We start from the raw sequence: 15,092 nt of genomic DNA on the forward strand, positions 1-15,092 counted from the left end.
AAAATAAACTGTAATCTTGCAAAATGTTATTAGAATATAAAATAATGGTTTATATTTAAATATTCTTTAAAATAATTTATATCTGTGATGCAAAGCTGAATTTCCAGCATCATGACTCCAGTATAAAGTGTCACATGATCCTTCAGAAATCATTCTAATATGCTGATTTATTATTAGAATTATTAATGTTGGCAACAGTTGTACTGCCAAATATTTTTTTTTGGAAACTGCGATACTTTTTTCAGGATTCTTTGATGAATAAAACGTTAAAAAGAACAGCATTTATTCAAAATATAAATCTTTTCTGTCACTTCTTATCAATTTAACACATCCTTGCTGAATGAAAGTTTTATTTCTTTCAAAAAAAAGAAAGAATAAAAACTGACTGACCCCCAAACTTTTGAACGGTAGTGTATATATATATATATATTGTGTGTGTTTTTCATTTGAATTGAACCATTTTTTTCTGACCTCATTGGCAGAAATGTGCATATTTTAATCATAAAATAAGACTTTATGGGGAAATGAATTAAAAAGTTATATAGCTCTGTTGGAAGTTGTATTTCCAAACTTTGAAACATTACTAATGCAAGATATTTACATTTAGAGAACATGTTGTGAATTTATTCCTTAAACAACGAACACTGCATTTATTACACTCTTCATTAATCTTTGTTAATGTTAGTTAACATTGTTTGTTCACAGTGCATTGACTTTTTGGGTTACCTTCAAGAAACTGTACATTTTGGAAAAAAAGCTGCACACGTGAGGTCAAAAAACAGAGAAAACAAGTCCATATCTCGCTGTTTAAGGCCTTCCAAAAAGATGACATTACTTCACCAAAGTCACTCAGTTTAGCGATCGTGTCATTTCGACCACAGCTTGACTGCTGGATGCCAGACATTCTCCACTCTTACATTCATTCCCTGAGCATGTTTGTTGAAGCCAGACGCTGCTTTATGCAGTCACTTAGCACTGTCTGCCTGACTTCAATTATTCATGACGCTTGCTCAGTCACCATTATATATGATGGGAAATAGTTGCTCTCACAGAGAGATGGATGTCTGTGGAGGTCCAGCAGCTACATAGACTGCTGTTATTCAGTCGTCGTTTACCGTATCCACACGTCGTCCTTCTGTAAATCTGTTAGGTGTTGTTAAGTGGCCTCATCCGTGTAACTCTGCAGGTGTTTTATGGCCTCATTATTGCTCTGTTTGTGATCCTGGGTTATGTGTTTGTCTGACCGCTGGCAGGTGGAGCAGTGTTGAGCTCAACTAAAAATGAATGACAAATCTTATATTGAGACTTTCACTTTTGTGATTGTGTATATAACACAGGATTCAGCAGAGAAATGTTATTCAGATACAGTAAGTACACTGCATAGTACAGTATGTGGGTGTTTTTTATATGTTTTGAAACACCTTGTGAGCATTTTCAAGAAAAAGGACATTGGATGACTTTGAAAGTTTCATATGGAGGTGTACGCCGTTATGCAAAATGCATTTTTCCTTACGCCTTGCATCTGTGTGATTTGATTGCACATCTCTTAAATACCATTTTCCAAATTTGATGTATATTATTTTCCAAACATCGGGAATTATTAATTAATAAATATCAGTACATTTGCGCAGGATTGTCACCACATGACATTTCACAACCTGATATAATCTGTATTCATCATAAAAAACGATTAAAAACAAATCATGTTACGCATGGCTTTGATTTGGTGGACAAAAGTTTTTCAGATATTGTTAATATTTAGTGGAGCAGTTTTTATATATTCCTAAAAATTAATAAAAAGATGATGCCAAACTACTTAGGTTTTTAATAAGACTTTATAATAATTATACAGTAATAAGACTCTTATAAATCATTTGTTGCAAAAAATTAGTTTGTAGTTTATTCATAGTTTATAAATTGTAGATTTTATATTGTTAATAAATTAATGTGCTAAGTACAAGTAGTGAATTCTTCATTAACAAACAAATTATTTCATGCAAATTATTGCAGTTTAATTAGCTTATATGTAAAGAGTTTGATAGTGTTTTTATTCTTTGTTTTTTATTCGTAACTAGTATTTTAACAATGTGATCTCATGAGTATTTGTATGTATTTAACATATACAATATTTACATACAATAATATATAAGTAATGTTTATGTGTAGAATAAAATGATACACATTTATGCTACAACAACTTTTTTAGTACTGGTGTAAATACTGTACATCAGTTAGACATGGTTAAAAAGTTGTTAAAAAATCATGATCTAACTCTTTATTTGTTATCAAATATAACAATAATTTAACTGTCATGACAATGAATGAAGAACTCACTATGTGTACATAGCAAATTAATGCATTAGCTATGTCTCTAAATTATGAGTTAACTAGTTTGCAAATAATTTGCAAGTGCTTTGTTACTGTACACTTATTGTAAAGTGTATTAGCCATGAATGCCATGAATTTTAATTCAAAAATTAAAAACATGCTCATCATAAAATGTGTATTGCATGATTTTACATATGTAATGTGTGTGTGTGTGTGTGTGTCTATATACACACACACACACACACATACATATATTTTTAAATAAACGAAGAGCTAGAACAGACAAAAACGAGCATCATGTCATTGACCCACATGCTGTCAGAAAAGTCTTTAAGAGCCATTTGCAGATGCTCTAAAGCAGCACAAACGTGAACTTTCTCCTCAGTTGCTGACGCAGTGATGGAGAGAGACGGCCTGCTGCCTGAGCCACTGCCACTAAAGCATTAGAGGTATCCAGTCGGGTGCCATCAGATGCACAAATGCATAATAAATTTAATTATGGTTTTTTATAAATATTTTATTTATTCATGACGTGGGGAATGGGCTCATGCTTTTGATTTAGCTTTTGAAAGTGGCTCTTGATCTATCATCTGGAGTGGAGAATAGGGAAGTTGACAGCAGAAAAAGGAGAGAGAAATAGAGCTGATTAGTTAAAATAATGTGGTCAGACGGGTTTATATTCATGATATCAGCCTTTCTAACCATAGTGCAGAGTATTCAGACGGCTGCACTTCTGCATCTGCATGCTGCTCAGGGGTAATCAGGCTGCTTAAAGGGACAGTTCACCCAAAAGTCAAAACACTGTCATCATTTACTGACCCTGAGTTTCAGTTTCTGGTCACCAACATCTTTTTTTCTGTTCAGCAGAAGAAAGAAAGTCACACAGGTTTGGGACAACTTGAGGGGAGTAAGTGAAGACAGAATCTTCATTTTTGGGTGAACTGTCCCTTTAAGGCTGTGTGGATTTTCTTTAATGTAAAATATTTCTTGTTTTCTATTTTAGGGTTTCTGCATGTCTTAAAAAGCCTTATTTCGCCCTTCCACAATATAAGGTCTTACAAAAGGTCTTAAATCAGAGCAGAAAATATTAAATTCATAAATTCATGGCATTAAACGTTACATGCAAAAAAAAAAAAAAAAATATCTTCCTCTGTATTTTTGTCATGTTTTCCAATACAGATATCCAAACTTCATTAACTGCATTTACTTGAGATGCAAAATGAAGATAGTCTTGTTTTCTGAAAAATTGAACAAAATGAAGCAAGTTTATGCTTAAAACAAGAACAAACCTCTGTAAATTGGATGTGAAGACTTTTCCCTTTGAATTCAGATCATTTTTTAGAAATGTATATATATATATATATATATATATATATATATATATATATATATATATATATATATATATATATATATATTTGAATTCAGATCATTTTTTAGAAATGTATATATATATATATATATTTATTTATTTTGTATTATTATTATATCACTTTCTCATAAAACAAGACATCTTAAGTCATTTTGCTTCTCAAGTAAATGTATCATGGTTTATGAATCTTTACACATTTGCACTGAAAACAAGACAAAAGTACAGATGAAGAACAGCAGTTTCTTTGCTTTGTTTTTGTAAGGTCGAGTAAAAGTTACGTCCATGTTCTAGTTAAAGCATTTTCTTTTTCTTTTACTCTTTCTTGCTTCTTTTAATTTTTTTAACTCTTTATTTATTTATTTATTTTTAAGCTCTGTTGGAAGTTGTATTTTCAAACTTTGAACTCTTGCTAATAAAACTCATTTTGTGGGTCCTAGACATTTACATTTAGAGAATAGTGTGCCCCTCAATCTGGTCCTTAATTTTTCATCACTTGCTCTCATGAAACTTGCAGAAATAATATATAATAAATAATATAATGGATACAAACATAGATACTGGCTCTGATGTGCTTTCAGCTTTTGCTGGCCTGGGAATTTTTTGTTTGTCCAGACAATGTTCATGAAACTTATTTGAATATTTGCCAGTTAAAGCATTGGATTTTGTATAGCTGAGCTCTGAAACATACTGACACCTACAGTATATGAATATAAGAGTATGCAGCAGAGAATGTTGTGTGTTGGTCAGACAGATGCAGTAAACAGACTGCACACACACTGTGGGCACATGTGTGTGTGTGTGTGTGTGTGTGTTTAATGGACTATTGTTACTGATGTTGCAGGCACAGAAACCGCTCCAACAGCAGCTCCTCCAGAGGGTCGAGTCACAGGAGGCGGAGCCGGAGCACAGACAGGGGGCGGGGCCACAGGTCCCACAGGTCTCGGTCCCGCAGCCGCAATAGAAGGTAAGGACAAGCACATCGATGACTGTAAATGGTTATGTAAATAAGTGGCCCTTAGCATTGGTGGAATGAATGTAAGAATGACTTCATTTACCTTACAAAGTACATACTTTTGCTTCTTTGTAAGCAAACAAGTGAGTTTCAAATGGTTTTGAGCAGGAAACTTCAGGTCATTATATATGTAAGTCAATCATATGAAGCAAGATCTAAATATTAAACATTTGTGAGTGAATTGCACTATTTGTGCTCATTATGAATCATGTGACAGTCACATTCACGGGTGGACAATAGAACAGGCCAAAAACTGAGCCGTATCTACACTGAACAAAAAACTGGTGTAGGCTTGTGTTAATACATACATCATACTTTTTATTTTTTATTGACATTTTAATTTTTCACTCTCATTTCCTTTAATGAATTTGTTTTACTCTGGGTAAAGAATAGTTAAACTCAGCAGGACAATAAGGACAAAAAACTGAAATAATTAATACCAGTGCCAATTAATCGTAATATAATGCATTCATAAATAAGTAAAATGTTTACTAATTTTTCCACCTGACAGCACAAGGTTTTGCTTATATGGAGCAAATACTTTTTTTTCCCATTTTCTACTTCTGCTAAAAAAGGATAATTTAGTTGAAATGGTCACACTTTATTTTAAGGTCCAATTCTCATCATTAACAGACCATAAACCAGGACTTTGGCCTCAATAAACTCCTAATTAGCTGCTTATTAATAGTTAGTAAGGTAGTTGTTAAGTTCATATATTGGTAGGATTAGAGATGTAGAATATGATCATGCAGAATATGTGCTACATAAGTACTAATAAACAGCCAATATGTTAATAATATGCGTGCTATCAAGCAGCTAGTTAATAGTGAGAACTGGTCCCTATACTAAAGTTTTACCGGTGTAATAATAATTGTGTTTTTGTGTAGTGTATTTGTAAGGTTATCAGAGTGTGCTTTGTGTGAATGGTAGCTTGCTTATTTATGTTTTTATTTTCAATTCTAACATTGCACCAAAATAATAATGCATCAAAATTATTAATTATCATGTAATCTGTCTTGGGGGGAAAATCTTAGCATTTAATATATGGAAATTGATATATTTATTGTGCCCCCCCCCCACACCATAAAAAAATGACAGTGTGTCATTATGTAAACATAAACAAACTGACAGGTTAAAGGGTTAAAATTCTGAAAATGAATTAATTTTTGGTAGTTATGATGTTTTTAAAAAGATCCATGTCAGTGAAAGGGAAAAAAAATATGTATTTATAATATGTATGACCTCTTGTTGACATTGATGTTTTTGTCCTCTAAGGACCTCTGTAACGTTTTCAAATTGACGCACAAGTGTTGACCCAGAAATTGCTTGTACATCACACAAATAAAAAGAAAAATGCGCTCCAATAATCAACTACAAAAAAAAATAAAAAATTGTTTATAATGCTGGTACAGACTTTTTTTCCCATAAAATGTTATGTGTTTTCTTTACAAACCAAATGTCATTTTTATTTGATTAAAAACTACACACGTCAGCCACATCATCATCAGCAGTGATGATTTTCCGCCCCCTTCCCCCTCATTTGGACTCAAATGCTAACATGTGCTTGGCTAATTAGCGTATGACAGGTTGCCATTAAAGACCTTCTGTTCACAGAGCCACTCACTCTCACAGCTGCTTGTCCTGCGCACATAGATACTCACACTCATTACAGGGGTTATTAGTGTAGATTATTATTGTTTTTGTCTGTATTAATTAAGTCCTGGCACAAGCACCCTTGGGTCAGTCCACATTTGTCTGCCCTTGTGCCTGTTTGGAGCTCGGAAGAAAACAGGGCACTTAGGTTGATGAATTAATGCAATTAAAATATAATTATCCATCGGCTGTTTATTTCATTTTTTATTTAAAGTAAACTCTCATGCACACAGGAATAAGAACTGTAGGCTTTTTGTTTTTAAATGCAGGCTGTTTCATTAACATTGCAAATGTGTGTAAATGAAGGAGAGTTTTGTTGAAGGCTTTAGAAGTGTAAAGATGGCTTTCATAATGCATACAGGCTAAAGCCTTTTGTTTACTTGTGTTCGGCTGTAGGAGATGCTGGAATCGTTTAAATAAGTCGGGAAATTATTCATATGTATCTTAATTAGACTGACATAGATAAATGGGGCTTATAGCATCAGGCCCACGCTGAATTAAGGGTTAAATTAGGTGCAGATTCAGTATTTTATATGGTAACTCTTACCCTATGGGAATGAGATTATCTGGCGTGAAATAGTTTGGTAGTAATAGTAGATATTAGTGTTTAAACATCTAGACTGATAACTGAAAGGTTACTGGAGCGAGTTATCAGCCGTGACCATTGCAGCCTTAAATAAGGTCCTTAACTTAAGATGACTCGGATGAAAACATTTGCTAAATAGCGAAAATGTTTTGGCGCTGAAGACACAGTCTTTGGCCTGCGAGTCTGTATGATGTCAGAGTTTGGTTTGTTTAGTTTGTGTGAAAGCTGTTTTCTGAACTCGAGCTGTTGAGCTTGAACGTAATAGATTTATTAGTTTCTCAGGTTTCTTGGTGTTCACTGTTGACTACTGAGGTCATGTTTGGCACGATGCATTCTGTAATTCCATTCTCTGTTTGAAAACAGATGGGAAAGGAGCAAGAGAATGGGGAATATCTGAAAGAATCAGCGCATGATGGCACTGCGCAGGCTGACGTGTGTTTAGCTTCAAAATTCAAACACAAATCCTTGCATTCATCGCACGTTCATCAATTACACATTGGATAAATATCACAGGGTTTATTTTTCTTGGTTGTAGGTAATGTATTAGGACTGTCAGCTGATTGAAATTTGTAATCAGATTGATTCCACAATGTGTCGATTAATTAATCTAATTAATCGCATATTACTCACACATCAAATCTGGCTGAGAAATCACCCCAAAAATCATTTAAAGCCATTATTGTGTTACATGAGAAGGGCAATTTTTGGGTGAAATATCCCTTTAATTAGTTTTTTAAATGAATATGGTTTTTTTTATTTTCAGATTTTTAATATGTTCATATGTAATTATTTGTAATTAAATTGTACTCTAAATAAGAAACTAAAACTGCCAGTGGGTGGCAGTAAATGTCTTAAAGAATAAGTCATTTGTTCATTAATTCATTCGTTCATTTGATTCGTTCAAACTGCTGATTCATTCAGGAATTCAGTAAATGGCTCTCTTTGTGAACAGATCATTGAATCATTCGTTCACCCGATTCGTTCAAAACGCCGATTCATTCAGAAATTGTTTGTTGCTCAGAGATGCACTACAGTTCTGCTGTGCCTTTTATATTTGCTTGGCAAAACTGAGCAAGAACAGACAATACTGTGTCTAAAATCTAATATCAGTTTAGTGAATTGTTGTGTAAAATCAATATCACATTTGCTCTTGTGCTGTTTGGGACAAAAACAGCACTTGTGTGAAACTTAACTATATGTGATATAAATATGAGACAAAATCAAAACGGGAATTTTTGATTGTAGGGGCATATAACTGCATTCTATAGGCTTCATCACACAGTGAGTTGTTGTCCATCATAACTAATTAATTAGTTTAATGCGTTAAATCAGCAGCCATATAATGTATACAAAGTGTATTTCCTGTAACACTTCATTTTAGGGACCAATTCTCACTATTAACTAATTGCTTTTTAACATGCATATTAACTATTAGCAGTTTGTTAGTACTTATAAAGCTTATTCTGCATGACCATATTTCAGATCCACCCCATACTTAAATCTAACAACTACCTTACTAACTTTTATTAAGCAGTATTATTAAGGAGTTTATTATATTTAGGCAGAAGCCGTAATTAATAATTGGTCCCCAAACTAAAATGTGCCCATATTTCTGTATGTAACAACTTTCTCATTCAGCATCTTTAGTGTGAAACATACGGTACAGTAGTTTTAGCTGTGTCTTAAAACATATTTGAGTGAAGCATCTAATGTGCACTTTACTGTAAGCTGCATTGTTTACTGCTGACTGTAAAATCTACTGCATTGGAAGAAGATTGTAGTGTTTTGGAGATTAAATCAACAGTTTTTCCAGCCCTAATGAAAGCACTTTAGCAGGTTTTGAATGAATGACCTGCTGTATTACTATTGATTTAAACAGGTTAAATGATAGCCCTCTCGTTAGTAAGCATGCTCGTATTAGTTTTCGCTGTATGCTTTATTTTGAGCCGTGTTATTGGGTTTTATTTCTCTCAGGTTGAGCCTGATCAGTGAAAGCTGATCAAACACGCGCTGTGGGCTAGACAGAGCGAAACAGGTTACCTGGGTCGGGCCTGCGATCTGTCACTGTCGCGTTAAAAAGGTTTGGGTCTAATAATGGCGTTTGGGATGAGGCAGACTGATAAATCAGGTGTGAATTGAGTGGACAGCTCTCTTTGATTGATACACTGACAGGATATGAGCAAGTGCCGTACCAGATAGAGAATATGAGAACGGGAAAGAGAAGAAAAGAATAGGGCCCACAGAAAAAAAAAAAAAAAAACCCAAGCAGTGGAGGATATTATTCAGAAAATGAGAACAATAACTGCGGCATGGAAATATTGCGGGAAAGAAGATTAGGGCAGTTCAGTTGGGCATATTACACTCCTTGGCCCCATAAATAAATAAAAAAATAAACAAGTAATGCAGGAGAAATGTAGAAAGTTAGAACGGTGTGGATTCTGTTCTCCACTTTGCTCCGCTCTTCTCTCGGTCTTTTGCCCTTGACATGTAAAACATGTAAAGCAGTGTACACGAGTAGCCGATAAACCATCAGATGGTAATATCTATTCCCTTTGATCAAGCTCAGCGCCTCATGCATGCTGGGAACAAACCAATGTTGAATGCATTTCTCTTGCATTATGGGTTGGTAACTGTAAGTGATGCAATTCACGAAACTGTTGCGCTACTTTTGCGTGTGGTACATCAGTGCAGATACTTATTCATTAAACACCTGCGGTCCAGTGTAGTGTGCAGCATCTTCAGTATTTAAATGATGTCATTAACATTCTTTTCTGCACAAACATGCCTGGTTTTATGTAAATTAGACTCATTGTAAATTGTGCTTCATTCATAAAAAATGCCCAGAGCAAATGAAACCAGGGGTAAATAAATAAATGAAAATAGACGCTTGAGAGCGGAAGCCGGTGCTTTTAGTGGCCCCACTAAATCTGCACTATAGATGAATAATATCTGGGTATTTGTGAATGTTCTTAGATATTAAGAAAATAAATAGCTGTCTTAATTTAAAATTTTCATGGATGTTTATTTTAGTAATAGTTTTTGTCTTTTGACCAGAAAATATACAAATTTTAAATGTAGTCAGAATATTGTCATTTCACATTATTATTATTTTTTTAGTCAGTTGATTTTTTAAATTGGTAATTTTAGTCAATTTTAAAAGCCATGTAAATGTAGTTGATAAAATATCTCAAACTGTTATAGACCTGGCTGGTATGTATACCCATACAGACATCTTGTCATATTCTCATCAACAATATGTTTAAGTTAAAATTGTTTAATTATTGTCATAATTCATATTGACGGTGTCACCCCAGGAAAGATGTGCATGTGGTGTTCGGGAGATCATGTGATGTGTTAACAAATGTGTTTTTCATCCGACTGCTTTGTCTTTTGCTGAAATGAGGAGTGCTTGATGGCCTTTCGTGATGTTTTTCATCTGGTGTAATGAAATGTTTTATAATAAAATTAATGAAAATTTAAAATTTGGAGATTTTATATTATTCTTCATTAAAAAAATTTAATGTGTAATTTCATCACATCAGAATAAAAAAGGCTTTTTAAAAATACAATTCTATTACGTTACATCTAGAATTCCAGTTTACAGAATTCTAATTAAAATCCTTTTGTTATGTTTTTATACTGGTAATTGAGCTTTGATGAATATGAATATGTAAATATACATATAGTATTGTTGTTTTGGCATGTCTGAAGGAATGACAAGAGTCCTGTAAATATATGCCATCAGCAAAAGATATAATTGACTTGTTTTGACCGCTAAGTGATGCAGACCTTGTAACTTATCAGGGTCATTCGAGGGGAATGATGCTTATCAAGTTTTGTGAAAATGGCAGACTCTTAAAAATAGCTGACATGGGAAAATTGGGTATCATTTGATACTGTATGCCACACTGTGTCTAAAGAGACCAGTTGCATGAGTTTAAACCTAAATATTCAGAAGCATATGTATTATAAGCAAGAATACCTAGGATTGTCAAATGCTTAAATTTTTTAATTCAATTATTTGCATGATGAGGCATGACTGCATTTACACTGTAATTGCATAAATAATGCTATGATATTTTATTTCTTTTTAATTGACTATTGAAAAAAAGTTTAAACCTTAAAATTAAAACTGCCATTAGATGGCAGATGTCACTGTCTTAACGAGTGAGTCATTAGTTATGTTTCATTCACTGTGTTTTTATGTGCATTTTTAAGTATCGCATCCGAAAGGAGTAAAAAGATCCTTAATTTGCAAAAAAAAGTTTTTACACTTACTTGAAGTCATTTTTGACTTGTGCAAAAAACCGTTAATGTGAATAATGGCAGATGGAACCGCATTTGTCTAATGAATTCCTTCATGCACATAAGAAAAGTTATGTGACTTCTATCTGTGGGATTGCATAACTTGACTAACCAGCGGACCGATTTTATTGCACAGCAATGTTATGGTGATTCTGAAAAAGCAAAGTCTGCCGTCATAGTATTTCTGTATAAGTGCATCCCAGTACTGTTTTACATGACTGTGTTCAGCACACAGCAAAATATCCAGTGTTGAAATCCTAGTGTTGAGGACTTTTAGAGTAAAGTGTTAAAGTTGTGGTGTTGAATTTTAAAGGATTAACACCAGTTAGTGTAAACAGCACCTTCTGGCCAATGTAAATACGGAGAGTCACCATTATTAAAACTGCTGAGTGTTATTAGTCACATCCGGGACATTTGCTTGTGTGCGCGCCTGACCCTTCTGAAATATTTTTCACAGACGCCATTTTCTTTACTCACGATGCGGTGCATATGAGGTCGGAAAATGAAATAAAGTGTTTAATCTTACTCATAAAATGTGTTTTGTAATATCATATCGTTTTATAACTATATTTATTTGCTGTGTGTGCAAACAACATTTCCTTTCACTCGCGATGCGGAAAAGACGAGGACCTCATTTATTTTCTATTAGGTGAAATCTGAAAGTAAGTGTTTTTTTCCTCAATTAAAATATGTATTTATTAACATAATATTGATTTATAGCCATATTTATGTGCTGTGCTCTCCTAAACTTTTTCTCAAGAGAGATATTTTTTTTCACTCACGATGGGGAGAATACGGGGAATTTGGTTTTATCAAAGGAAAACACCAAAAGTAAGTTAAGTGTTTTAACGTTACCTGGTTTACATTATGCATTTTATAAGAAGATATTACTTTATGACGATATTTAAATGCTGTGCGCGCCTAAACGAGCCTAACCTTTTCTCACAGATTTGCATTGCAATGCAGACGCAGGTTGCTTAGAAAAGGAAAAGACCTTTAAGCGTTTTTAAAGGTAAAAGCGTTTTACCTTTAATTTTAATTAAGTGTGTGATACATCTGCTTGATTTACAAATAAACTCTTTCAGTGTTAAAATGTACTCTGTGAGTAATGTACATATTTCACACTTTCGAAAGTGTTATTTTAACTCCAAAATGGAGTGAGTCATATATACATTTCAGGAGTGTTAAATCTGACTGGAATTGAGTTCATTGTACACTGGCTTTTTTGCTGTGCAGCATCCACCTCAGAAAGCAATGACAGCATTTAATGTGTTTCATCTGCTCGCTGTGAGGTGCAATTTATTATATATGAAAATTATTACAAATTTTAAATCCAAAATTGGCTGCCGGTCCTCTTAGCAGCATGAAAAACAATACTTTTATTCAACGGATTAAAAACTTGAAAGTGCAAAAGACTTTGCAGTCACTAAAAAGCTGTCACTCATCTCAGTTCACGATCTCACAACATTTGTCACACATCTCAGTTCACGATCTCACATAATTAATTTATGTGGTTTTTTGTATTGAGGGATTGTTTTATTTATGTAGATTATTTATCTTTGTGATATGATTTTTTTTGTTTTGAGCGATGAGTGGATTCTAATTTAACTCTTTCCCCACCATTGACGAGTTATCTCATCATTTAAGAGACAATGCTTCCCCGCCATTGGTGAGTTTTTACGGCTTTTCGTGTTTTCACTGTTATACACTTGGGGGCGCTATTACACATCTTCTGAACGAGTACAAAACCTCCCGAACAAAAACACATGTGAACAGGATGGAAAAACAGCGATCTCTCATGTAAACAGATGCATATGATAAATAATGTGATCATCAGCTAACAAAAGCTCATAAGTAGTAAATGCATAATGTTATGGAGTAAAATATTGATCCAGGAAGTGGTATATTGTTGTGCAAGCTTTGGAGGTGTTGATGGAAGCGATTTACTGGATTTATGCTTTGATAATCATACTGAACATTATCCAGATGTAGTTTTTGATAAAAATGTGATTTTCTCGACTTTTTTCTTAAAAGGATACATTTTTATGAAACCTACTTATATACAAGTGTTGATAAAAAAAAAAAAATCTTTAAGCTAGAACAAAAACTGATTTTTTCTGTTTAAAAGTAGAGGCTTTGATCTTTATTTTGGTGTATTGCATATTCAAATATTCATACAGCAAAATATACTGTAGGCCAGTGTTTCTCAACCCTGGTCTTGGGCGCCCCCCAACACTGCACATTCTGTATGTCTCCCTTATCTGACACACCTATTTCAGTTACTAGAGTTTCTTTTAATGAGCTAATGAGTTGAATCAGGTGTGTTTGATTAGAGAGACACACAAAATGTGCAGTGCTGGGGGGCGCTCAGGACCAGGGTTGAGAAACACTGCTGTAGGCCATCAAATTTGAGTGAAAATTATCAAAATTGGTGGCGGTGGCTGGCAACTTTTTTCAAAAATGCTGGCGGGGAAAGAGTTAAACACTTCTGATTGGCCATTGCATTTAAGAGATCAACAAACACGTCTGTGATTGGTTGCATTTGTGTAACCGCTGCAAACCCCCCCTCCTGCTGTAAATAGCAACATTTGATTTTTTGTAAATTTGTTTTGAGAGTTATATTAAATTGTTTGAGAATCAACTGAGAGTGCTCTTGCTTTTGTTTCAGGGTGCTTATATTTAAAATGGACTTTTAGATTTTTTTTTTTACCCATTTTTTTACCAAGTTTTTTAAAGTTACAGAGCTCAAGAGATGCATGCATATAAAAAAAGAATGACTCTCCACTAAATAAAGCTACCTTTAAGAGCAAAAACAGTGGATATGTTGGGCAGTTACATACATTTCTTTCTCTCTCGTCCACTCTTTGTCAAAAACGGGTGTTTTACTCTAGCACAACCAATGAAGGTTGCATGTTAGATAGGTAACTAAGCAATTATTTATGCATTTGATCACTTCTCTTGTTCGGCTACAAAGAATAATGGGAAATGTAGCTTGTTTAAGCAAGACTGTAACCTAAAACTGGCTAAAGTAGTTGTAATTTCTGTCTTTATCTCTATTCTAAATCAGAAGTGCACAATGCACACAAACTAAAGAGTCAGCATTCACAATGGAAATGAAATTATGATCAATGCCAATCTGCAAAACTAAGTGTTCTGACATTAATTGGTGCTCGTCTTGTGATCGTCATTTGTATGCACCATATTATATACATTTTGTGTTTGGAAGGTACCTGCGTCTTCAGAGCGTTATGTATAAGACTGTTCATTAAATGTTTGACCGTTTTCTTCATTAGAGGGTGAAAGATCAGCGATACGGTGGCATATGATATAGCAGCGATCTTTGTTTGATTTTCTTTGTTTATTGTTGCTGTTTTTTCTTTAAATGGCTAGCATTGGTATTGCATGTGTTTTTCTACAGACGGAGCAGGATATCAGCTAGGTTTTGTTTTTTTCTCTGAGGTCTCTCATGTGCTGTGCTCCTGGGGCTCACAGTGGGGGTTATCCTCTCTCCATAACCCCTTCTAAACATGCTGGCGTAGCTCCAGAGAGGGACCTAACAATATTCTCATGCACATTAGCTGACTCGATGCAAAGCTAAGCCTGTGTGATCTGGCGTGGTTCAGGTGTGTGTCCTGCGTTTCATCAAATCAACATGCTTCAGTATCCTCAATCTAAGAGGCAGCTCTCCTCTCCTCCTCCTCGCTCTTTCTTCTCTCCCTCTGTCCCGAGTGTGCGCTTTTTTTTATTATCTCCTCTAAAGGCTAGTCAAACGCTGCTGGCCTTTGTTGTCAGAAACTTTTATTTGCCAAAGAGGGACGTAAGTGAGTGACATGGCA

At 34.3% G+C, this 15,092-nt stretch overlaps 1 protein-coding gene across 2 annotated transcripts in view; it reads left to right on the top strand.

Annotated features, from left to right (window-relative positions):
- The window catches only part of LOC109061000 (serine/Arginine-related protein 53-like), a 131,729-nt gene that overhangs the window by 1,765 nt on the left and 114,872 nt on the right, over positions 1-15,092 (top strand). For both annotated transcript variants that reach the window (XM_042738984.1, XM_042738985.1), the window contains exon 3: positions 4,542-4,664. In XM_042738984.1, coding sequence (XP_042594918.1) covers positions 4,542-4,664 — 123 coding nt within the window. The remainder of the gene's footprint in view (positions 1-4,541; positions 4,665-15,092) is intronic.

The sequence above is a fragment of the Cyprinus carpio genome, chromosome B15 (assembly GCF_018340385.1).
Source record: "Cyprinus carpio isolate SPL01 chromosome B15, ASM1834038v1, whole genome shotgun sequence".
Taxonomy (NCBI): Eukaryota; Metazoa; Chordata; class Actinopteri; order Cypriniformes; family Cyprinidae; genus Cyprinus; species Cyprinus carpio.